The 25,170-nt window shown below is 32.0% G+C and overlaps 1 protein-coding gene across 1 annotated transcript in view; it reads left to right on the top strand.

The window, feature by feature from the left end:
* USH2A (usherin) overlaps positions 1 to 25,170 on the top strand; it is a 1,130,853-nt gene that overhangs the window by 855,079 nt on the left and 250,604 nt on the right. The window contains exons 47-48 of the mRNA XM_074222669.1: positions 17,928 to 18,126; positions 24,166 to 24,334. Of these exons, the coding sequence (XP_074078770.1) occupies positions 17,928 to 18,126; positions 24,166 to 24,334 (368 nt within the window). The remainder of the gene's footprint in view (positions 1 to 17,927; positions 18,127 to 24,165; positions 24,335 to 25,170) is intronic.

Below are 25,170 nucleotides of genomic sequence, written 5' to 3'. Positions count from 1 at the left end.
CTATTGAAAATTTTCAAAGGGGAAAAAAAGGCATAATGAATGGTAGATCAATGTAGGAAAAGACTGCAGATTTCTGCTTCTACCACAAAATGGCAATGTAGCTTTGGGTAAGGTAAGGAAAATATAGAGGAAAAGTACATCTTAAGGTCTTGGATCACTTCTAATGCATTGGATCACTTTAAGTATTTTAGAAACTTAAGTGAGCAAAATGTTGATCTGTCAGGGTTAATGATCTTATAATAAACTTAAAATATTATTTTAGAAGCACTGTGAACCTTATCAGATTAGCTCTTCACATCAGGAGGTATCTGTCTTCTATGGTTACATCCTAAATTTGGGGAAAAGAAATATCATTTGTTCTAAAATTTTTAGCTTGTTCTAGTGAAATTGATTTCTTTTTTTATAGTAGACTAGAAATTATTTTTGCTAACTTTACATAGTGTAAAGAAACTGTATGCTAGAGGAAAACACCTGGATCTAGTACTAGTCTGAAAATTATCAGATCTTAGAATGTAAAATTTATAAATAGATGAAAGAAGGCTGGCATATCCTAATGAATCACAGAGTTTTAGATATTTTAGCATTAGAACTAATTTTAGTTGCCAGCTAATCTAATCCATTTCCAAAAATGAATCCACACTACACTTTGTCCACATCATCCTAAAGGAAAGGGAGATCTGCCAACTGAAAGGAAGTAGAACAATTTCCTAGCATCTGTGGAGATAAAAGTCATTTGAATTTATTGAATAGAAGGGCAAAATATCAGACCTCAATTTTAGGAAATTATTAGTGGTTTGGGGGGTGGGGTATAGAGACTCAAGTTAAATAGATCTACCAGAGAGTATTTTAATAAACAAGGTGTGGGGCATGGGGGGTCCATCCCAGAATGGTATTAGTGTCTGAGAAGAGAGCGACATCAAGTGATGCTGCAAAAGTGAAACTGACAGACCTTGACTGCAGCTTGGATGTAGAGAGTGAAAAATAGTGAAGAATCAAGACTAACTCCTAGGTTGGGAACCCGAGAAATTAGAAGGATGGTATCCACCCTCAACAGTAATGGTGAAGACAGGAAATGGTAAAAATTTGGAGGAACAAGAAGTTCCTTTTTGGAAATGTTGATTTTAAGATCTCTACTAGACTTTTTAGTTTAAGATGTCTGAAAGATGGTTGGAGATGTGAAATTGGAGATCAGAAGAAGCTGGGGCAGGCACTAATAGATTGGAGAATATTCATTATGGAGAGGATAATTAAATCCACAGGAGTCAAGCTCCAAAGTGAAATAGGATAAAAAGAGAAGAGAAGAAGGCCCAGGACAGTACTCTTTGGGACCATGATCTGGATGAGGACTCAACAAAGGGGATAGAAAAGGAACAATCTGATAGGGAGAAAGATTACTGGAAGAGAGAGGTCTTGTAAACCTAGAAAGAAGATAATATCAAGGAGGAGAGTATGATCATCAGTGTCAAAGGCTTTTGGGACAGGGTTGCATCAAGAAGAATGAGGACTGAGAAAAGATCATTGAATTTGATAGCAAAGAGCTTATTGGTAATATCTGAGGGAACCATTTCTAGGGAATGATAAAGGTTAGAAGAAAGAAAAGAAAAAGAAAAAGAATTTATTTAGGACTTACTATATTCCAGGACTTGTGTAAGACCTTTATAAATATTATCTCATTTGATTCTCACAACAACCTTGCAAGGTACTGAAAGTAACTTCATTGTATAGTTGAAATAAACAAAATAGAGAGTAAATAAACAAATAGAGAATAAATGACTTGGCCAGGGTGACACATCTAATAAATTTTTGATGTTGGATATGAATTCAGGTCTTCCTGATTTCAGTTCCTACCTTCTATCCTGAACCATTCACATACCTAAAATAAAATCAAAAGCTGGATTTTACAGTATTAAGGGAATGAGAGTAGAGAAAGTAAAGGCACCTTTTACAGACAGTCTTTTCAAGGAACTTAATAGCAAACGACAAAAAGAGAAAAAGAGAAAAGACATAGTCCTTTTAAAAAAAAACATAGTATTTTTACATAATTAATATAATATGACTCAGAGTTGTGAGCAGAAAGTAAAATCCTTATAAAGTAGTTTATACAAGATTGGAAAATAATTGAATCTTTCATTTATATATTGTTTTAACTGACTGAGGTTGTTGGAGAAAGGAATATAGTTTTTTTTTTCAATATTGTACCTATGCTGTCGAGCTATGGGAAAAGGAAATGATTAGAAAGGGAAGTGACTTGTTTTAGGCAAGAATGGGGAATGAAAATTTGAAAAACTATTCCAATAGAATGGGGTGTGAGAGGCAAGAAAAGATAAGGGGCTTCATAATGGATTTTGTTTAGAATGAATGTGTATCTCAATCACACTGTTCAAGAGCTGTGCTTCCAATAAATTCATCTCACACCCCTCCCCAAAGAGAGGGAATGTATGAATTGCTAAGGAATGGTGGCACCTGGGATGTTAGGGAGAGAAATAAATCTACTAGTAAGATATACTGGGCTCAAGAGGGTTGAATGATCGTGTCATGTTAAGAGTAAAACTAAGTTACATAACTGAGGATATGCAGTGATTCTGACCATATTCTATTTCTTCCTGCACAAACTGATTTATAAAAGTGAAGTCTATCAGAAGTCCAACAGATAAATAAACAAGCAAGTTAATGAAAAAGAAGATAAGAACCATAGATATACAATTATAGAAATAGAAATTATAAAGGGGTATATTTTTAATAATCCAGAACTAATACCCATCATGGAGGACATAGGATAAAGATCATGTATAGATAACGACATGAATAGAAAACTAGAATTTATAACAGAGTAAAATAGGATAGAAATAGGAAGGATGATAACTTAAATTCTTAGAAATGAAATCACGCAAGAATGCTTTTTAAGCTTAAGATATTAAGTAGGACAGAGATATTAGGACTGAAGATTTTAAACCATACATCTATTTGAATGGGAATAGGAGAGAGACAAAATGGTAGATATGGAGGAAAGGAAATTAAGAAAATTGAAGAGAAAGATGAAGTAATTTGAGTAAAGTCAAAGAAGTTGTCTGGAATGAGATGCAGAAAACTGTGAGAGTAAGAAGCATCACACATGTAAATAATAGTTTAAGAGAGAAAAGGAATTGATATAAAAAATAGAAAGGAGCTAAAAATCAATACCAAAAGAAATAAATGAATGAATTAAAATACCAATCTAAAAATTAAGTCTTAAATGTGGAGTCAAATTAAATGAAAAAGATAGCTGAATGAATAAGGAAAAAGATCCAACAATTTGTTGAATGTAAGAATCACTTAAAAAATAAGGGGAGATAGAGACTGGACCTGTGATTTCATTAGTTAAGGGAAACTTGAAAGAGAAAATATCTCCTACCAATTCAGGACTGTACCTTTTCTTCAACTTACAACCTTAGAGTGTTAAATGGGGGCATTGAGAGATTAAGGGATTTGCTCAGAGTTACATGGCTATTATATGATGAAAGAAAGACTTGATCCTATATCTTTCTGACTCAAAGGCCAACTTTCTATACACTGAAATATGATTCCTCTCAAAATAAAATAGACACATATAAGACAAAAATGAAACCTTGGTTCAGGTGATCCTAAGAAAAATCAGGAGTTACAATTATGCTATCAACCAGGCAAAGGAAAAATAAAAATAAACATTGAAAAATAAAAAGCTAAACTATTATACTAAAAATATAACAAGTAACAAAACAAAAAAAATATTAAAAATATATGCATCTAATTGGCATAATATTTAGTCACAGGGAAATGTAAAAATACATAGACAATGACCAAATGATTGTAGTCAATTAATGTCCTCATCTCAGAGTTGAATAAATCTATCAAATTCCCTGTTCCTCACCCTTGAAAGGGTAAATATAGAACATACCATTAGAGAAATGAAAAATTAAAGGTTTACAATATCTTTTCAATTGAAGGATATTTCCTAAGATCAGAAGGTATCTTTACAAAAATAAACCATATACTGCATCAAAGAGAAAATATGAATAAATAATAAAATATTAAAATAAATATAAACACAAAAATATTAAATAAAAACTATTAACCATAATTCACAATCCATAAGTATACTCAAATCTCAAATGTATCTCTGATTTCATGGATTTAGATATTCCCTCCAATCATGCATAACACAATCCACCCACCTATCCTATATGACTCTTTTCCAAATTCTCCCCAAAGTTCATTTAATTGTTGTTCATATTTTTTTTGAAGAAGGCAAATGACTTGCACATTAATTGGATTTATGAGAGGCAGAAATACAAAAAATCCTCAACATCAATTTTTCTTCCTGAATCATTGAAGTTCAGTAGAAGGACAAAAGTCAAGATGAGTGATAATGACCCAGAATGCAATGGATGACCTTGGTGTCTTCAGTGCTTGACCAAGTTCTAAATGCTCCACTGTGCCTGCTTCAACTACCTTCAAGGCTTTTGGAAGAAATTATTCCCATCTACCCATTCTATTAGGGAAAATGAACATCTCTTTAACTCACTGGCAAATTTGAGGTCTGTCACTTAGCCTCAACCTGGTTAAACCTATCTGCCAAGATGGTCTTACCAGGGCTGATATTGCCACTGTGCATGTTATAACTTCTTGGAAGTGGGTGAAAGTGAATATTAAAGGTAGATGAGCAGCCCTGAAAGTGCTTGGCAAGCTCTCACATCAGAGGAAGTCCAAATCCTTCTGGCCACCCCATAAATCTCCTTTTAATACAGGAATACAAAATATATGGATCTGAATGGACATGTGATAATGGCATCTTATATAATGAATGAGTCAACAGTTAAAAACTATGTGAAAAACTGATAATGATGAGATAAGATATATATAAATCTATCTCTGGGATGCCACTGAAGTACTTTTTAGAAAAAAATTATCTCACTGTAAACAGATAATTTTTTTTAAAGAAAGAATGAAAGAATTGAGAATGCAATTTTACAAATCTAGATCAAGAAATTAGAAAATCCAAAAAAGTGCAAAAAAGAGAAATCATAAAAATAGAAGGAAATAGTAAAAAGAAAAAATATCACTAATCCTCTTATCTAATCTGATTATAGAGACACAAAGGAAAATCAAACTAACAAAAAGAAGAAAAATCCTGACAAAGAGGAGCTACAAAGAATGATTAAATGTTACTATTCATAATTTTATTCAAGAAAAACTAAGAGTATAAAAACTATATATATACACATATTTATCTACAAAAATATAATATTCAAATTAACAAAATAAGTAGAAATCTTAAATGATTCAATAGCAATAAGATCCTTCGATGGGATTTGGAAAGTCTAGGCTCTAGAACAGGTAGGAAGGGAAAGGAGTAGAGAAGGGCAGTCCTCCTGGCAGCTCTTTCCAATGGGGATGCCACAGATGGAGTCTAAGCAGTCTCATAGTAAATGAAATTGGGGAAGAGCCTCACCAGTACTCTTCTCCTCCAGCAATGTCCCTAGCAATTTTTACCCTTCTCTTTCTCCCACTTTTCTTCATAGAAACACCCACTTAATCTGAGTCATCTAGGAAATTGAGTGGACTATAAGTTCATAGTGAATCAGTCAAAACTGTGATCTGGAAGCCCAGAAAGCTAATACAATCAATCTTAAATTGTCAAATTATATATAGTGTTTAGGACTAGGAAGGTGTTGCTCCCGATCTTCTCCATCTTGATCAGACCATACTTTGAGAACTGGTTTCATTTCGAGCATATATATTTTGTGTAGGACACTGATAAGGTAGAGAGTATTTAGAAAATGATGAAAAGACCCAAGATCTTGCCATTTGATCAGCTGAATTGTGTGGTTATTTAATAGTCATATAATAATTATTTATTAAACTTCTATAATGTGCCAGACACCATATTAAGCTCATTGCTTCCCCTACTGCTCTCCTGGACCTTTAATGGTCTCCAGAAACTCATCACCCTCAAAGATCATATTAACTATGAAACTCATAGCTCCTCAGTACCCCCTAACATCTGTGTACCAGGGCACAGGTGGCACAGATTATAGAGCACTGGTCTTGAAGTAAGGAGGACAGGAGTTTGAAGCCAACCTCAGACAACTGACAATTACTAGCTGTGTGATCTTGGGCAAGTCACTTTACCTTTAAGCCTTGCATCCAGGGTCTTCTCCAGTTACCCTAATAAATATCTCACCACTGGATCCAGATGACTCCAAAGGAGAAAGTGAGGCTGGTGATGTAGCACAGCAACTCCCTCACTCAAATTCAAATCATGTGCTTGCGATGGATGGCATCACCTCCTTGATAATTCAAGAATGAAGGTGAAACATCAACACCTGTGACCTGATTAGAGAGGCTAAAGGATGGATACTGGAATCTCCCTCCAAATCGTTCATTTAAAGAGTGAACCTAGAATTGCCATCTCATCATTTTGTGTCCCTCATCACTTCACATCAAGTTGTTCTCCTGGATTTAATCAAAATCTCTAGAAATTAATCATCATGCAAGATCGTATCATCTCTGAAATTCATATTTCTTCAGTACCCCCAAACCCTTCCTCTATCTGATTGCAGAGATGAACATCACTAGATTTTGGAGAGTTTCTCCCAGAAGAACAGCTATTGTATCTTTTCTCATTTAACTGTACTCCTCTGATCTTCCACATCCTTCCATTCAAGTTTTGTTCTTATTTTTCAGTTGTATCCAATTGAACCCCATTTGAGGTTTTCCTTGGCAAAGATACTGAAGTGATTTTCCATTTTTCCAATTCATTTTTAGAGAGAGAGCTGAAGCAAATAGGGTTAAGTGATTTGCCCAGGGTCAGACAACTAGTATATATTTAAGGCTGGATTTGAACACAGGAAGATCAGTCTTTCCAGATTCCTGGTGCAGTACTCTTTCCCCTAGTTTTTTCTCCCATTAGAGTAACCACCCCCCTATATACTTCCCCAGTTAGATAATAAACTTCTTGAGGGCAGAAGCTATCTTTTTGCCTTTCTTTGAAATCCCAGCACTGCAGTGTTTAATATTTATTAATCTATTGACTTAATTAGTACCAAGATTCCTGTTCAAACATCTCCTGGGAAAGACTGGATGACCATTCCTTAGATATCTTATAGAAGAGATTCATATGTAAGTGGAGATGGGATTATCTGGTCCTGAGGCCCCTTTCAACTTAGAGGTTTTGTAAGATAATAATAGTTATTGGATATGGTCCATCATATGGTTCTGGTCTTTTGGATTTGTGGGTATATCTATGTTTTTTCTAACCATCCTAAATAAATTTCATCCCAAGTGGAATTTCATACTTTTCCCATTATTTCCATTATATATGTACAATTATTTAATTTTTCTCTCTTTCATCAAAGCAAATAATCCCTAAAGCCAGGGATGAACAATATAATTGTCAAAGAAAGACATTTTTCAATGGAGAAGCACTGCACAATGGTTTTCCATGCTTCCTAAATTGACTTGGATGACAGCTGTTAAACCTTGTATACACCTTTGAAAATTTACCCTCGTGTATCTGTGTGCAATCCTCAAAAGCAAAATCATTCTTAGTCACAGCTGAGAATATGACCTGTCTCACTTCAAACTTAAGTATGTAACACAGAGAAGAAAGAAGTCACAGTAGCATGTATTAAGGCAAGAAAGCTAACCTGCAGGGTGGATTTTTAGCCTTTACAATACTAATTCCCTAGCTTTTGTGGGCAAGTCAGACTCTTTAATTCCATTTAAATGTAGACTTTCTTTTCTTGGTTGAATATGCAAGGAATACCAAAATAGTATAATTTGAAATTAATTCTGAGAAATGGAAAATAACTATCTATGTAAGTCACCTATAAAACTCATCTCCCATAAGTGACATTCATTCACTATCTTTAGTCTTATTGCTAATTGCTATTGAAAAATTGAATAATTTATGTTTTTAAGTTCTATTAAAATATTAATGTTTATTTAGACCCTTGTTTTTTTCCTGCATTCCTTTAAACATATTTATTTGGCTATTGTCTTTTTAATTGAACTCATATAAGGAAATCAGTCAAGTATTTTTTAAGCACTTAATATCTACAGTATACTATGCACTGGAGATACAGTTATAAAAGTGAGACTGTCCCTGCCTTCATGGTATTTACATTTTTAAAAAAATATTTTATTTTCCCCAATTACATGTTAAAACAATTTTTGCATTTTTTTAAAGTTCTGAATTACAGATCATGTGTCCTCCTCCCTCCTCTCTGCCTGAGTAATCCGATATGGCATGCATGTGTAATCATATTAAATATTCCCATATTATTCATTTTGTAAAAAAAAACACTCAAACATAAAAAAGTGAATGATTATGATTTGGTATTTGGTGTGTACTAAGAAAACATCAGTTCTTTCTTTAGAGGTGGATAGCATGCTTCATCATGAGTTCTTTGGGATTGTCTTGGATCAATGTATTGAGAAAGTAGTCATTCACAGTTCTACATTGTACGATATTGCTCCTGCTGAATACAATGTTCTGGTTCTTATCATTTCAATTTGCATTAGCTCATGTAAATTTTACCAGGTTTTTCTGAAATCATGCTTTTTATCACAATAATATTCCATCACAATCATAAACCACAATTTATTTAGTCATTCCTCAATTGATGAGCATCCCCTTGATTTCCAATTCTTAACCACTACTAAAAAAGGTACTACAAATATTTTTTGTGAAAATAGATGTTTTCCTTGTTTAAAATTTCTTTGGATCACTGAGCTAGCAGAAGTATATCTGAATCAAAGAGTATGGACAGTCTTATAGCCATTTGAGCATAGTTCCAAATTGCTTTCCAAAATGGTTAAATCAGTTCATAATTGCAACAAAAATGTATTCGTATTCCAGTTTTTCTGGATGCCATGGAACTTAAGATTCTACTTAAAAACTGATTAATCAACCACTGAGTTTATATTCTGCCCTCTTTAAAATGAAGGGCAAGAAATCTGTCTTTCTTTAAAATGTGAAGTCCTATTTATAAGCATTTTTGGATCATCAAATACATCTTATCTTTCTTTGTGACATCAACCAAATTTAGGGCAGTGTTTTGTACATAGTGGATGTTTACTGGATATGTGTTGGTCAAAATTATATTGATTTTTGAAGGGGCTTTGGACCTGTGGTTTCATTGGCAAGGGAGCGCCTAGTGAGGAAATTTGTCTACTAATACAAAGTATTTTTTCTCTGCAATTTTGTATTAGATAATTGCTTAGGAGTCATAAAGTTAAGATACTTTTCCAGGGTCACACAACAAATACGTTATAAAGATTGGATTTGAATTTGAACTCAGGTCCTTCTGACTCCAGGGCCAATGCTCTATCCACTGTGCCATCTAGCAGCCCTGATAGATAATATTATTAAACTGATTTTATAGATCAGGGAAGTGTGACTTCTGTAAACATTTATCAATATCGGTATGTACAATGCTAAACTGACTGTTCACCACTGAAGTGAGGTGGGGTGTGGGGTGTGGGAGGGGAGGGTGGAAAGAAATTTGTAATTTAAAAATATGCACATGCATATGAATGGACATAAATAAGCAAGAAAACAAATAAATAAATGGGGGGAAAAAAGAAAAAAAAAGTGTGACTGAGAGAATTTGAGTGACTTGCCCAGAATAACACAGCTAGTACAGGTGTCTAAGGCAGGACTCAAAGTCAAGCATTTCTGAATCAAAGTCCAAAAGTCTATCCAGAATGTCACTAGTTGCTTTATATATCTACTCTGGAAACCTCAGGAAAACCCTGATATGCATCATTAATATACAAAATAAGGAGAGTCATCCAAAGATCCTCTATACACACACACACACACACACACACTCATACATCCATCATAGCATTACACAGAAGAATCAGAATTCTACAGGTACCCTAAATCATAAAATATAAAAATATCTTAAATATATGGCACAAAATAGACCTATTCAAAAAATAAAGTAGTCCAATGGCAAAAGAAATGTACAAACCAAGGAAAATAAGAGACTACAAAGACTGAAGATCCTAAGAGGGTGGACCGTGAAGAGAATGATATCACAAGTTCAGCAAAAGTCTAAGAGATCAAGAAAAGTTCTATCTACACATTAAAAGTTTACCTTGAAGGAATGAAATGGGATACAAAATGGAATAAATAGGGAGAAAAGAATGGCAAAAGAAATGTTTGTAAGACCAGATAGTGGAAAACTTCAATGAAGTATTGAATGTGTTTAAAATGAATATGAGCCAAAGAGAAAACAATAAACCAATGAGGCAACAAAAAATACCAAAACAAAATAAATAAAAAAGGAAATAAATGTAAGAAATATAATATAAAATCAACTGACATGGAAGATACATCAGAGATATAATGTGAGAATTAGTGAACTGCCTGAAATTCAGAATTAAAGAGAAAAACCTAATATCATATTTCATTTAATTGTAAATGAAGATTCTTCATAATTTTTAGAACCAAAGAGCAAAGTAAGAAGTGAAATCCAGCAGTCCCTTCCTGAAAGAAATCCCAAAATGAAAGCTCACAGCTATATCATACTCAAAACTCAGAACCTCTAAGACCAATTAGAAATATTACATGCAGTCAAAAAGAGATTTAAATTGTGTAACCACAATAAGAATCACACAAGATTTGTTAGTTACTACCTTATATAAGAGAAGAGCTTGGAATCTGCTATTCCATAAGGTTAAAAAAAGGCTAATAATAAAGAATAACTGATCAGGAAAAAAAATTAACTAAAATACCACAAGGGAAAATGTATTTTTAATGAAAATACATATTATTTAAGCATTTCCAATGTAAAGGTCAGAACTAATTAATCATCTTGAGATAGAAACAGTGGAGTCAAGGGACACATTCAAAGGTATGCTTTTTCTTAAGAAATATGTAGGGCTCCTTTGTTTACTTGTTGATAAGAGAATAAGAAACAAATGTCTTCCTAGAATACTGATATCTTTAATGGTCATGGAGAAAGATAAAAATGACAAAGAATCTAAGAATGATTTTATTCTGCTTTAATAGACTTATAAGAAGGGAGAGGGTGAAAGGAAATGACAGGAGATGATATCAGAAAGTAACAGAGAAAGAAAACAGAAATCTCTTTCATATAAGAGAGGTACATAATACCAAGAGTATTGGCATCCTAATACCCTTACTTTCACTTGAACAGATAAGGACAGATTGAATATAATTATACCCATGCACACATACACATCATAAATGTCTTTGTATAGAATTACATAAACTCAGAATGGTAATAAGTGAAGACAGGGTCACTGGTGAGAGAGAATTAATGAGAAGATAGGATATGTAAAGAGTTTTTTCACTATTAAAAAATTCAAATGATGGAGAGAGGAATGTAAAGGGAATGTCAAAGGGAGGGGGAGAAAGAGTAAAATCCTTTGATTAAGGGTAAGGCAAAGAGAGGAGAAAGATCACCAGAAAGACCACATTTGTAAATAATGTGTCAGGTTAACTTCCTCTCTCTTCCCATCGTTTTATTTTGAAGAAGGAAATGGGAATAAAAAGAGAAAAAGGTGCAAGAGAATAGGATGGAGGATGAGACATAATTTAAATAAGAAACATAACCATGAATGTTAATGGAATAAACTTACTAATAAAATAGAAGAGGATAACAGAATGTTTTAGAATCTACCATCTATGTAATACAATCTATTTTTTCTTCAAAGGAAATTATATTTAAAGGCCTCATAGATAATGAATCAATATTAATATTATATGTGCACTGACACACACACACACATATACACCAAGTAGTAATAATAGATACTAATTAATAATAAAATTTAAATAGTAAGAGTATTAGTGAGAGACTCAATGTAATGCTTTCAGATTGACAAGAATCTAATAAAATAAAAATAAATAAGAATGAAATTAATGACTTGTTGAAAATTAAAGATATCAAATCCCTCATGATAAATGAATGAAATTAGTAGAGAATTTACATAGTTCTTACCTATAAATGGCACTTTTACCAAAATTGTGTTCTATGGCATAAAACCATCATCAAACATAAAAAACACAAATATACTAAATATAGACTAATCATTATGTAGTTAAAATATCTCTCCTATAAAGGGCTCTTAAAAGAATTTTTAAAATAATTAGAAACTAAAATAATTCTCCAGGTTCAATGGGCCAAAAAACAAGTTATAGAAGTAATTTTAAAAATCCATCCAAGAAAAGGACAATAATGACCCAACACAACAAAACTTAAGGGATGAAGCTAAAACATTTCTTAATGACAAAGTTATATCTCAATGCTTTTTCTTAGTTAAAAAAATGAAATTAAATCAATGAATTGCGAATGCAACTAATTTAAAAGAAACAAACTTGCAACTCAACAATAAAACAACCCCCCTAAACTTATAGTAAACAAAAATTCTGAAAATGAAAAAAATTAATAAAAGTAAACCAAAATAAACTGATAAATCTAGAAGTTTTAAGTGGGTATTATATATTCAGATAGCTAATGTGATTTATTTTTAAATAGAGAAAAAAGCCTAAAAATTAAAAAAGGAGAATTCACAATAATAGAAGAAAAAATAAAGGAAATATAAAAAATAATTTTCCCATTATTTGTCAATAAAACTGATAATTAGAGGAAATGGATAATTTTAAAATAATATTACCTTAACAAAAAAAATGACTATTTAAATAATCCAGTATTAGTAAAAAGGTCAACATGACACAAATAAACAAAAATTCTCTAGATCCAGCTTTATTTTCAGATAATTTCATCAAATATCCAAGGAACAATTCACTCCAATATTATGTAAACTACTTAAAATTATAGAAAAAAGAAGGCACCCTTCAAATTTCTTTGTCACATAAATATGATTTACTAATATGGTTTTGATTCCAACCATGAAGAAATCATTTAGAGGATATCATAATATTAAATATAATGTCATGTTAATAATATAGATAAAAAAATAGGTATATCATTAGATGCTAAAAAAGATTTCTGATTAAATCCATCATTCTTTTCTATTAAAAAAAAACACATTAGGCACAGCTAGGTGGTACAGTGGCTAGAGCACCAACCCTGGAGTCAGGAGGACCTGAATTCAGACACTTAATAATTACATAGCTGTGTGACCTTAGGCAAGTCAATTAACCCCATTGTGTTAAGTGAACTTTTAAAAAAACCACTAAAAAGCATACAAGTAAATAGACCTCTCTTTATTTGTAGTCAGTAATATCTATCAGAAACTATGAAGAAGCATTATGTGGCATAAGAAAAATTAGAGACTTTTTCAGTAATACCAAGGAACAAAGCAAGGATATCCATTGTCAACTCTACTAACTTACATGGTTCTAGAAATGATAATTATAGCAATAAGACAGCAAGAGAAATTGAAGGAATACTATAGACAAAAAGGAAACACAATAAATTACCACTTGAAGAAGACATGATAATCTACTTAGGAAATTTTGAAGAGTCAATCATAAATTAATAGAAATAACTGATAACTTGAGCAATGTATAATATGAAAATAATCCATAGTAATCATCATCATCATCATTCCTGTATATTATCTATACAACTTAGAAAAAAAGACTTAAAAAGAGGCATGCCATTCAGAATAAACTACAGATGGTAAAAAAATAATTGGATAGATTTGATCTACAGTTTTATCCAGGCAATATATAAACCTAAATACTCTGAAGAAATATAAACTTAAAAGATTAAAAGAAATATTACTTGTTCATTAGTATACAAATTCATATGCTAAAATAACAATATGACCTAAATTAACGTACTTATTCAATTTCATAACAAACTACCAAAGGATTATTTTGTAAAGGGATAAAACTGATAATGAAATGCTTATTATGTATGTATGTATGTATTTATTTGCTTATAACAAATATATCAAGAATCTCAAGGATAATGAAAAAAATTATGTCTATTATCAGTCAGTATGAGATCTTTCTACTTCAAAGTAGTAATTACTAAAATAAATTGATACTACTATTAAAAATAGATAATATTATCTATGGTACAGATTAAGTAAACAAAGGCAAGAGACCAATATATTATGTTGCTTGATAAACCCAAAGACCCTAGTTATGAGAAGTAAGGATTTTTGACAAAAATTCCTGAGGAACTGAAAAGTAATTTTTCAGAAATTGGTATATATCTACATCTCATACCATGTACCCTAATAAAATCATAATGGATACATGAATTAGACATAAGAAATGAAATCAAAGCAAATTAGAAGAGCAAGGAAGGAATTGCCTTTCAGATCTATGGATAGGGGAAAACTTTATAACAAGCAAGTAATAAAATTACATAAGATAAATTGATTTGTGAGTGTATAAAACTGAAAAGGTTTTGCATATGTATGATAAATTTAAAATTAGAATAAGAACAAGTAACTTGGGAAAAGAATTCATATCAAAAATATATAATTGATTCAAATATATGACACTGAGTCCTTTCTCAATAGAAAAGATCAAAGGATATGAACAGGCAATTTTCTAAAGAAATCCAAAAGGCGGAAAAATATTTTTAAATAGTAATAATAGAAATAAAAATTTATAGTGGCTCTTTTTTGTAGTGGCAAATTGGAAATTGGTGAATGACTGAACAAATTATGGCATATGAATGTTCTATATTTTTCTATAAGAAGCCATGAGTGGTGGGACTCTAGAGAACCATGTAACAAATTACAGTAATTGATGCTGAGAAAAAGGAGCAAAATGAAGAGAACTTTGTACACATTAACAAAAGCACTGTGATTTGATCAACCTTTCATGGATGCAGCTCTTCTCAGCAGTTCAGAGAGCTAGAACAATCCTGGGAGACCTGTTTTGGATAATGCTATCCACATCCAGAGAAAGGAAAACAAAACAAAACAAAACAAAATCTACAGACTCTGAATGAACACTATATTCACTTTTAAAAATTTTCTCTTATGTTTTTTCTTTCCTAATTCATGGTTTTCTTTCTTTTCCATACTCCTAATTCCTTTCTTTTACCTTATTCCTAATTCCAAACAGAAAATGACTAACCTGTAAACACAAATGTATATGTTTCATATTCACCAGACTGTTTGCTGTTGAAGTGAGGGAAGTGGGAAGGGAGGGTAGAATGAAATTATGTAGTTTATAAATATACATATGCATGTGGATAAATGTTGAAAATTTTTCATAATATGTAATTGGAAAAATAAAATATAAATTGGAAAAAAGAAATAAAAAATAAAACCATTCTGCTTCTCACATCAATCATACTAGCAAAGTTGACCCCAAAATGGACAAATTTTCAAGAGACTGGCAGAAAATAAGCACACTAATATGCTGTCAGTCAAGTTGTGAATTCTTCCAGTCATTCTACAAAACCATTTGCAAGTAGGTCCTAAAAGTTATTCAACTCTTTATACCTTATATCTCAACTATACCATTACTAGATCCATTTCTAAAGATAAAAGAAGGAATCAAGTTCCGAAAAACAAGCAAGCAAATGAATGAATAAATTAATAATAGCAACTGCTTAGTAGCACAAAACTGGAAACTAGCAGGATGCTGCTTATTGAGGAATAACTAAATAAATTGTGGCATGAAAATCTGATGGAATATTATCGTGCCATAAGAAATGCTGACATGGACAGTTTCAGAGGAAAATAGGAGTAATTTTTATTTGACACATAGTAAAATTAGTGAAGTAGAACAATCCACATAATGACAAGGGTGTTATAAAGAAAATAGCAGCTTTGAAAGACTTGAAAAATTTGATTAATGAAATAATAAGCTATGAGTTCAGAGGACTGAAAAAGAATCACACTACTCACTACCTACATGCTATCCATAATTATAAATGACATATTATTTTCAAATTGTTTTGTTTTTGTTTTTGTTTCTAATTGTGGGATATATATATATATATACTTTATACTTTTAAAAACATATATTAAACTAGAAATAGTTTAGTTGCATGTCTAATGAATTTTTGACTAATAAGAGCTATTACTTTTTTAAAAATTGTTTCTAAAATGACTTCCATTTTTTTAAATTCAGAATTCAGTTCAGTTGAACAAAAACATTTTTTTAGTAAATGCCTATTGAAACCTCAGTTATGAGTCAACATTTTCTGATTGGTAACTCTGATTAGGACCCAACTGTACTTTACCTCACTGATAAGACAGTTTATCCCTCTAATTTTCTCTCTTCTCTTCCTCAACAGATTCACAACCTCCATTCAGTAGCCTCCTTATATCCCCGCTACTTTTCAACTTCTCTCCTTGTTTTTCTTTGCTCATAAGAATGTGAGAAGCTTTAAAGTACACTATCTTTCTAGCTTATATTTGTATCTCAACAGTTAGGAAAATGTGTGGCACATGGTAAACATTTAATAAATGATCTATCCATTTATCTATCTATATCTATTCATTGATCTAATTTACCTACTGAGTAGAAAACACTACATGAGAGTATTTAAAGAACTACACAGGATGTCACTGAACTAAAAAATAATAATGGTGGAACTAAAAAATAATAAACCCAAAGACCCCAGTTATGAGAAGTAAGGATTTTTGACAAAAATTCCTGAGGAACTGAAAAGTAATTTTTCAGAAATTGGTATATACCTACATCTCATACCATGTACCATAATAAAATCATAATGGATACATCAATTAGATTAGCATAATAGTGGAAATAAAACTGAAAGTAAAAAAAATACTAGTCCTTAAATATGGATTTCTGAGTCTTTTGTGTCATCATCTTCTTTGACCATCTAGTGAAGTCCATGGACCATTTCACAGATTTTTTTCTGCCTTTATTCAGAACAGAAGGAAAGGATAAATTTCAGTTAGAAGTTAATGAAAATTGTGAACTGAACCAACCATTCTGGAGAGCAATCTGAAACTATGCCCAAAGAGCAATAAAACTGCTCATACCCTTTGATCGAACAATTCCAGTTCTAGGTCTATATGCAGAAGAAATTATTAAAAAATGGGAAAAGTCCCACATATTCCAAAATATTCATAGCAACTCTTTTTTGTAGTGGCAAAGAATTAGGAATTGAGGGGATGCCCATCAATTGGAGAATGGTTAAACAAGTATATGAATATTATGGAATGCTATTGTTCTATAAGAAACCATAAATGATTGGACTCTATAGAAGCAAGGAATGACTTATGGGATCTGATGCTGAGCAAAGAGAGTAGAACCAAGAGAATAATGTGCATATTAACAACAACATTGTGAGATGATCAACCCTGATATATGCAGCTGCTCTCAGAAATTCAGAGCTAGGACAACCATATTAGACTGGTTATGGGCAATACTATCCCCATCTAGAGGAAGGAAAACAAAACAAACAAACAAAAATCCTTGAGAATCTGCTGAACACTACATTCACTTTTTAAATAATATGTCTTATGTATTTCTTTCCCTTAATCCTAATTCCTCATACCAAAAATAACTAATCTGCAAACATATTTAACACAAATTTATATGTACAATATTAACCTGACTGTTCACCTGGGGGGGTGGGGGAAGGTAGAATGGAAGGGAATTTTGTAACTTAAAAATATACACTGCCATATGGAAAAATAAAATATTAAAAATAAGTTAATGGGGGCAGCTAGGTGGTGCAGTGGATAGAACACCGACCCTGGAGTCAGGAGCACCTGAGTTCAAATCCGGCCTCAGACACTTAATAATTACCTAGCTGTGTTGGGCAAGCCACTTAACTCCATTGCCTTGCAAAAACTAAAAAAATAAAATAAAATAAGTTAATGACAATAAAAATGTATTTTTTCTTCCCCAAGTTTATAGGACTCCTGAAATTTGTCAATAGTGACCTTGAAGGTCTTTGAACTCTAATATAAGAATCCCTGCCTTACTTGTTGATTATTTTTATTTACTATAGGTCCCTTCAGATTGAATGGGTGCCACCAGAACAACCAAATGGCATCATCCTTGGTTATGAACTTTTGCGAAAAACTTGGCATTCTTGTACTAGAGGCCAAAAGGTGATCAGAGACCAGAGTAATGGGTTTTGTAGGCTTGTGGAATGTCAGAAACCTGAAAACATCTGTGGACACATGTGCTATTCTCCTGAATCTAAGGTACTTTTTTTCCTAGTTACTCATTAAAAAATTTTTCATCTTAAAATTTCCCAGAAAATGTGGAGGTTCTATGAATCAAAGTTTATAATAATCAATATGTCTCCTGTCAGAATAAGATCCTTTGGGGGGAAAAGCACACTGTTTATAAAGATACATCTTGTTCATGTATATATTATTCTTAACATTTATCATTATCTACAAAGGAAATAATGGTTAATTTGAAATCATTAGTCAACTCCCAAATTCTTGCCTAATAGAATGAATTGGGAATTTATTTGCAATAAACTTATGTGGTTTCAGGTCCAAGTGGGTGGTTGCATATGTGACAATGATGAGTAGCCATAAACAAGATCTATCATGGTTTATAAGAAATATTTTAAAATTATGATCATTTGTAGATTAATGTTCATGTTAGTTGCAGTTTAAGATTTGGATCAATAATACAGTCAGACAGTAGGAGTCTGTAAATGGTTTTTATTGACAAATGATGCAGAAAATCCTTAGTCTGAAGGCAAGATTTCATATAATGAAATAATGTCCCTATTTGTCAACAACAGTATCACACATTCAGTGACTATAGCTATTACAACATTCACAAGGTTTTACTGTCCAAGGAAATGGTAATTAGGAGAGTGAATTATTTGAGTGATTCACATCAAAATATATTGTATCTAGCATATTTAGCAATGAGTTATTATCCAAGAAGGTTTGCAAAACCTTGTTTGTTCCATTTAAACTCAAAATTTGGTATTATGCTTAGGTACTGAATATTTTAGAAAAATCTAACGTGCTCACCCTGATATTTTATATAAGACATATTATATCTTCCAGGTTTTATGCATTACTTATATTAAAGATTATAAAAATGTATGCTTGAAGTAGTTTTTTGGGAGGGAGGGGGAGGAATTATATAAAGATATAACAGATCAGCATTATAGGGGTTGATTTTATTTTTATGAAAATTCTATGAAAATTTAAAGGTCAAACTTGAGTTCAGGTAGCAGATGAAAAGAAGTACTCATCATCTGAGAAAAAGCAGTTGTACCTTTTCCTAAAGTAATCCTTTTTTAAATTTATTTAAGGCAACGGGGTTAAGTGACTTGCCCAAGGTCACACAGCTAGGCAATTATTAAGTGTCTGAGGTCATATTTGAACTCAGGTCCTCCTGACTCCAGGGCTCTTTCCACTACGCCACCTAGTTTCCCGCAACTGTACCACCTCGCTGCCCCCTAAAGTAATCCTAAAGATAACAATTCAAATTTAAGTAGCATTTCAGGGCTTTACAAACAGAATATCCTAAAAGTCTTATTGTAGTATCATAAACCCTCAGCAAGACATTTTGGGCAATCTGTATATTTCCTTTTTTGGTCAAAACAAACACATTGAATGTAATAATTATTTATAGCATATAAATATACATTTATCATATGATCTATATCACATATATACATGTATATATTTAGAGAGATAAATAGATATGTAGACAATTTATATTTTACCAAGTCATGGATCTGTGTACATGAGGATATAATAATGAAAATATACCTTCTGATACTTCATTAGTTATGGATAATTATAGCCTCATCTTTACAGTTACTCTCTCTACTGCCACAGTCAACTCTAAGTTAGTAATAAACCTTATCAGATTTACCTAGGCTGATTCTTAGTTGACAGTTAATCTGTGGTCCTTTCTTGAAACCTTTTAAGCTTGGGAGGATTTGCCAGAGCTTGTATTCAGTTGACAGAACTTTTATAATCCCAAAGTCATTTTCATGTAATGAAGGTCTACCAGAGTCTTACTCTAATGGAGAATCTTCTAGAACCAAGACAAGCTAATAATCACAGACATTATGTTACCACATGGCATTGGTCTGAGCATCTTTATGTTTTCAGACTTAAAAGTATTATAATGTTTCTTCTCACCTCTCAAACTATTAGTTATTCATACCCAGATTTTTATATTTTGGAAAAATGTCTATTAAAACAATGCTATGTAAGTGTTAATTTTAGTAAGTTATTTATAAATTAAATTTACGTGACAGAACATCATATTACTACAACTATACTCATTTTAAAAAATTAAGGGCAAGAAAGGAACATCGCCTACCTCACCACATCTAAAATTTATATAGTCCATCATTTATGGAGAAGAGATATAAAAATAATACAGTGATAAGAAAAGGAGGCAAGTTAAATCACCCTTATGAGACTCATGTATGCAAATACTGTCCAATACTCTTAAAAAGAAAACATCACACCAGGCTGTTACCTATAATTCAGTAGTTACACTGCAATATAAAGAGATATCATTTTAAGTGATGCACTAAAGAAAACCTTATGGGTATTTTAAGGGTCAAGGACAACACAAATAGAGTGAGGAAAAGAGACTAATGTAAACTAACCAGAATCCCAAAAGAAGTGATTATTTGTAGTTGATCTCTTTAGGGCCATCAAACATTTCACAAGAATACATGTTCTTCCCCCCCCTCAAAAAAAAAATAAATATCAAATAAAAAAAACTTTTATTTCAAATCCCAGAATATTTTAATAGAACATAAAAGAATATGTATGTGTATATGGGTATGTGTGTATGTGTGTGGGTGTATGTGTGTGTGTGTGTGTGTGTGTGTGTGTGTGTGTGTGTGCATGAGTGTATGAAATAGAATTTAAACTTACACTCTTCACCAGGGCTGGTAGAATTCCTTATGAAGTCAATGGACATGCTACTTTTTGAAAATATTATTTTCAGAGAACTAACAAATAGTCTCAGTCCCAGTCATGGAAAATTCCAGTTCAATTATCTCAGAAATGCAACTCTGAAATTGAATTTGAAAGGTAGGAGCTTTCTGTTTTAGTTCTCTTCCAGAGAACTTGCTCATCCTGTTTGTTTTGCCAAACTCCCACATTTTTCATTATTTTACTCTTGGCTAAGAGGAATCTTTCAGTAAGCTAAAAAGTTTTCCATGTTACTGTCCCCAAATTACATAGTAAAATTATAACCATTGGATTTTTGAACCAATGACTTCAATGGAATCAAATAAAGAAATTATCCAAATCTCATGCTTGGTGGCCCAGAAAACAGGGTTCTTAAGATTTCCTTATATTGCTTCACACTGATATGAGAGAACAAAATGGTACAGTAGATAAAATGCTGGACCTGGATTCAAGGAATACTTATATTCAAATCTGGCCTCAGATTCTTACTGTCTGTGTGACCCTGGGCAAATGACTTAAATTCTATTTGCTTCAGTTCCTTCCTCTGCAAAATGTGTATAATAATTTCACCTACCTCCTAAAATAGTTGTGAGTTTCAAATAATAAAATGTAAAATTTATTTAACACAATTTCTGGCACATAGTAAATGCTCTAAGAATATTAGCTATCATTATCAACCTAGCTATCAACCTCAATCCTGGGGTTAGGAAAAGGAGAAAGCCAGTCATTTGTCTTCACTTTTTTTCCTGCTTATTATCAAAATCCTAACATTACCTGATTACATTTGATATTGTAGGTTGTTAATGCAAATTCTTTGGGATTAATACCAATGCAAATAGCTTGTGATGATTCTAACAACACTGACAAAAAATTGCATTTCATCATTTACAAAAAGTAGCAGATGATGGTACTACCAAGAATAATAATAGCTCTAGAAATTCTCTGAAGAGTAGTATGTTACATATATTGTTAAAAGAAATTGAATATTTGGTTGATGCCACTGAAAGATGAACAGGGAAAAATCCATCCAATGTTTGCAACATCAGTGGACAAAACATTGACTAAAAAGCTTTGAAGCAAATTGAAATAGGAAAGGCTAGGGAGCAGTGTGCTAAAGAAGAAACAGTTCTAGATTTGGAGTTAGATGATCTGCTTCATATCCTGACTTTACCACTTACTACCTCTGTATCCATGGGAAAGTCAGTAAGTTCTTTGTGGATGTCAGTTTCCTCACCTATAAAATGAGGGATTTGGAATTGGTGCTTTTCTTTCCATCTTAAAATTCATAAATCCAAGATCTAAGTAATGAATATTGAAGATATATAATAATTCTGTTTTATACACAGCCTGGTCAAGAATGCCAGTATACATCAGTCAGACTAATTTTAATGCCTTTTGTTTTAAAATATTTATGTTTATAAATATATTTATATCTATATGTATATACAGACACAAATAATGTATACACATATACATACATGCATATGTCTATATATAGTTCATCTATCCACAGCAAGCATACATTATAATTAAAGTAAATCATGCAGAATAGAGATTCTGAGGTTGCTTTTTAGTAAGTATTAAGCATAATTTGTTATACAGTAAGTTATTCTTTCTGCCTATAAGTAATGCATATAAATATTTGACTATTCAAATATATATATAGATATATGTGCATATACATATATATGTATGTATTTAAACAATGAGCTGCTTCTGTTTCAGTATATCATTTTATATTGCTCACAGAAGATGGGCAATATATTAAATTGGAGAGAATGTCAGCCATAGAGTCAGGAAGATGCAAGTTCAATCTCTGCCTTTGGCACACATGTTCTGCTTGACCCTGTGCAAATCAATTGACATCTTAATGACTTGCTGACTTTTTAGGACTACAAGTTACAGATGAATTGCCAATCTACATGGGTGAAGGGAATTTCCTCAGAAGGAGTTCTCTATACTAATGAAATCTGAAGTATAGATTCTAAGGAGGGTAGAATAGGGTAAAGAGAAACAAAAGGGAGTTTGTGTTCCTGAGAAAACTTTACACAAGTGAGCTATATAACTTATAATGCCTAGTTTTAATAGGCAAAAAACAGGGGCATGTTGCTAAAGGAAGGAACCTCTGGATTTATCATTGAGACTAAACTAATTTAAATTTTCACTAAAAGACACAAAATATGGTCTTCATATCAAGGCCAAATGATGTCTTGTTGGGTATGCTATGTTGGGTATTTCTGTTCTGTATAGATTTGCCTAGACAATGAAATCTCTTCCAACTCTCAAAATGTATAATTTTTTTTCATTCATTTGCCTAGATTTTTTTTTGTCTCTGCCTATTTGTGTTGATAACTGTTGAGGAGTGAATAAGATACCAAACAAATATTTTCTTTAAAGAGATGGAGACAGATTCCATATTTCTCTGCTTTTGTGTTGAGCTTCATTAGAGGTCAAGGGACAAAGACTAAAGTTGACAATGAGCAAAAGAAGAGACATGGACACCACTTAAGTGCTTTACTGCCAAATATATTTTTCATTTAACCACAGGAAGCATACATTCTAATTAAAGTAAGCCATGCAGAATAGAGATTCTGAAGTTACTTTTCAGTAAGTGTTCAGCATGATTTGTTAAATATAAAGTATGTTATTCTTTCTGCCTACAAGTAAGTATGTAAATAATTATTTGATTATTCGAGCATATAATTTCCTTCCTAGTACCTAAAGAAAATCCAGAGTTAAAAGAGTTTTTCAAAATTCATTTCCATGTAAATTTTCTTTTTTTAAAAAACTGGTGCCCTGTGCTCTGTATACTCAAAAGTAAAGGAGTTTTTCTATGTTGAGAACACATTGTCAGAAGATCATGTTTTAAATTAGGTTATAAGAAGAGCAATACTCATTTTCATTTTAAAATGAAACAAAATAAACCTAAACATCAAAGTGAAACATGCTTTCCACAGTTTCAGAGACTTTTTTGTACTAAATGTCTAATCATTAAAATTTGTAGTAAAAAGTATTAAAGAGAACTATTCATCTATACATCTAAATTAACTCTACATAGGAAGACACAATCATTTTAAAGATAATTCATATTTGTAGAATATTTTATTAGGCCAGCTTAGTTTAAGGCTAATAGAAAAGTTGTATAATATCTAATGTCATTTATTGAATTCTATTCATGTTGGAGGTACCCAGTTTTAACAAATTTTTCCTATTTTGTTACTGGTTTTTACTGGACTATGATTTAGGGCTTATGAGAAAATGACTCATGATATTAATAGCAATATGTTTGGTTGGTATTCCTTATTTTTTTAAAAATACTTTCAGGTGTGTTGTGATGGAATTCTCTATGACCTCAAACCTGGTTATGTTTGCTGTGAGGATAATTATATTCCAATTCATCCTAATTCATCCAGAGTTTGTTGTGGTGGTCACATGCATGAGATGCAGCAGAAACATCAGTGCTGCTCAGGATATTATACCAGGATCCTCCCAGGTGAGAAAATATATTTGTATTAATTATTTTTGGCACGGTGGGATAGGGAAAAAAAAACCAAATGGATCCATAAATCCCATGAATCCACTGGAACTTTCCCCTGATCTATTTCAGGTAATTATTTCAAACCAGAGAAAATAGCATATAGCTTGTCTTCCACAATTTAATTCCTTTTCTTCTTGCTTTACTGAAAAATATGAAAGACTTTGAAAATGAGGAATAAGAAACTAGGATAAATATTAGATATAACTTTATCTCAGATACTTTGAAAAATATGCTTCCTCATCAGTTTAAACATTCTTTCTTCCCCTGAGTTACGTTGTGAGTGTCTTCTCAACCTTTATAATTTTTCTCAGGTCTGAAAAATTCCTGATAGAGGATTTAGTCAGTATCCTGGAGGTCCTTCTTTAGGTCATTTAGCAATTATGTTTACTGGAGTAGTATTCAGATTATCCATCTGTTATCCCTGGCTTTTATCTCATGACTGACTGATCTTTCTCCAAATGTACATATTGTTGATGATAATTTTATTCCACATCTTAGCATTGGTAATTTGTTGCATCCTATCTATACCCATTGTGTGTATTTTCATAATTCATTTGTTCATTTCCCTAATTCATAATTTTGATTCTTTGGTTATCATGTTGGCATATGATTTAGTGTCAAATGACTTCATTAGAGAATATTAGTGTTTAAAAGCTATAGCTCAGTTTTCCAAATGTAGCCCAAATGTATGATTTTCTTATCTAATTCTGAGTCTACCTCTTCTAAAATATATATGTTGTTTGACTCATTCAAGACTGCCCATTCAGTTGTAAATCATAATTTGGGCGATA

The sequence above is a fragment of the Macrotis lagotis genome, chromosome 2 (assembly GCF_037893015.1).
Source record: "Macrotis lagotis isolate mMagLag1 chromosome 2, bilby.v1.9.chrom.fasta, whole genome shotgun sequence".
Lineage (NCBI taxonomy): Eukaryota > Metazoa > Chordata > Mammalia > Peramelemorphia > Peramelidae > Macrotis > Macrotis lagotis.
This window is presented reverse-complemented; position numbering and strand designations above follow the sequence as displayed.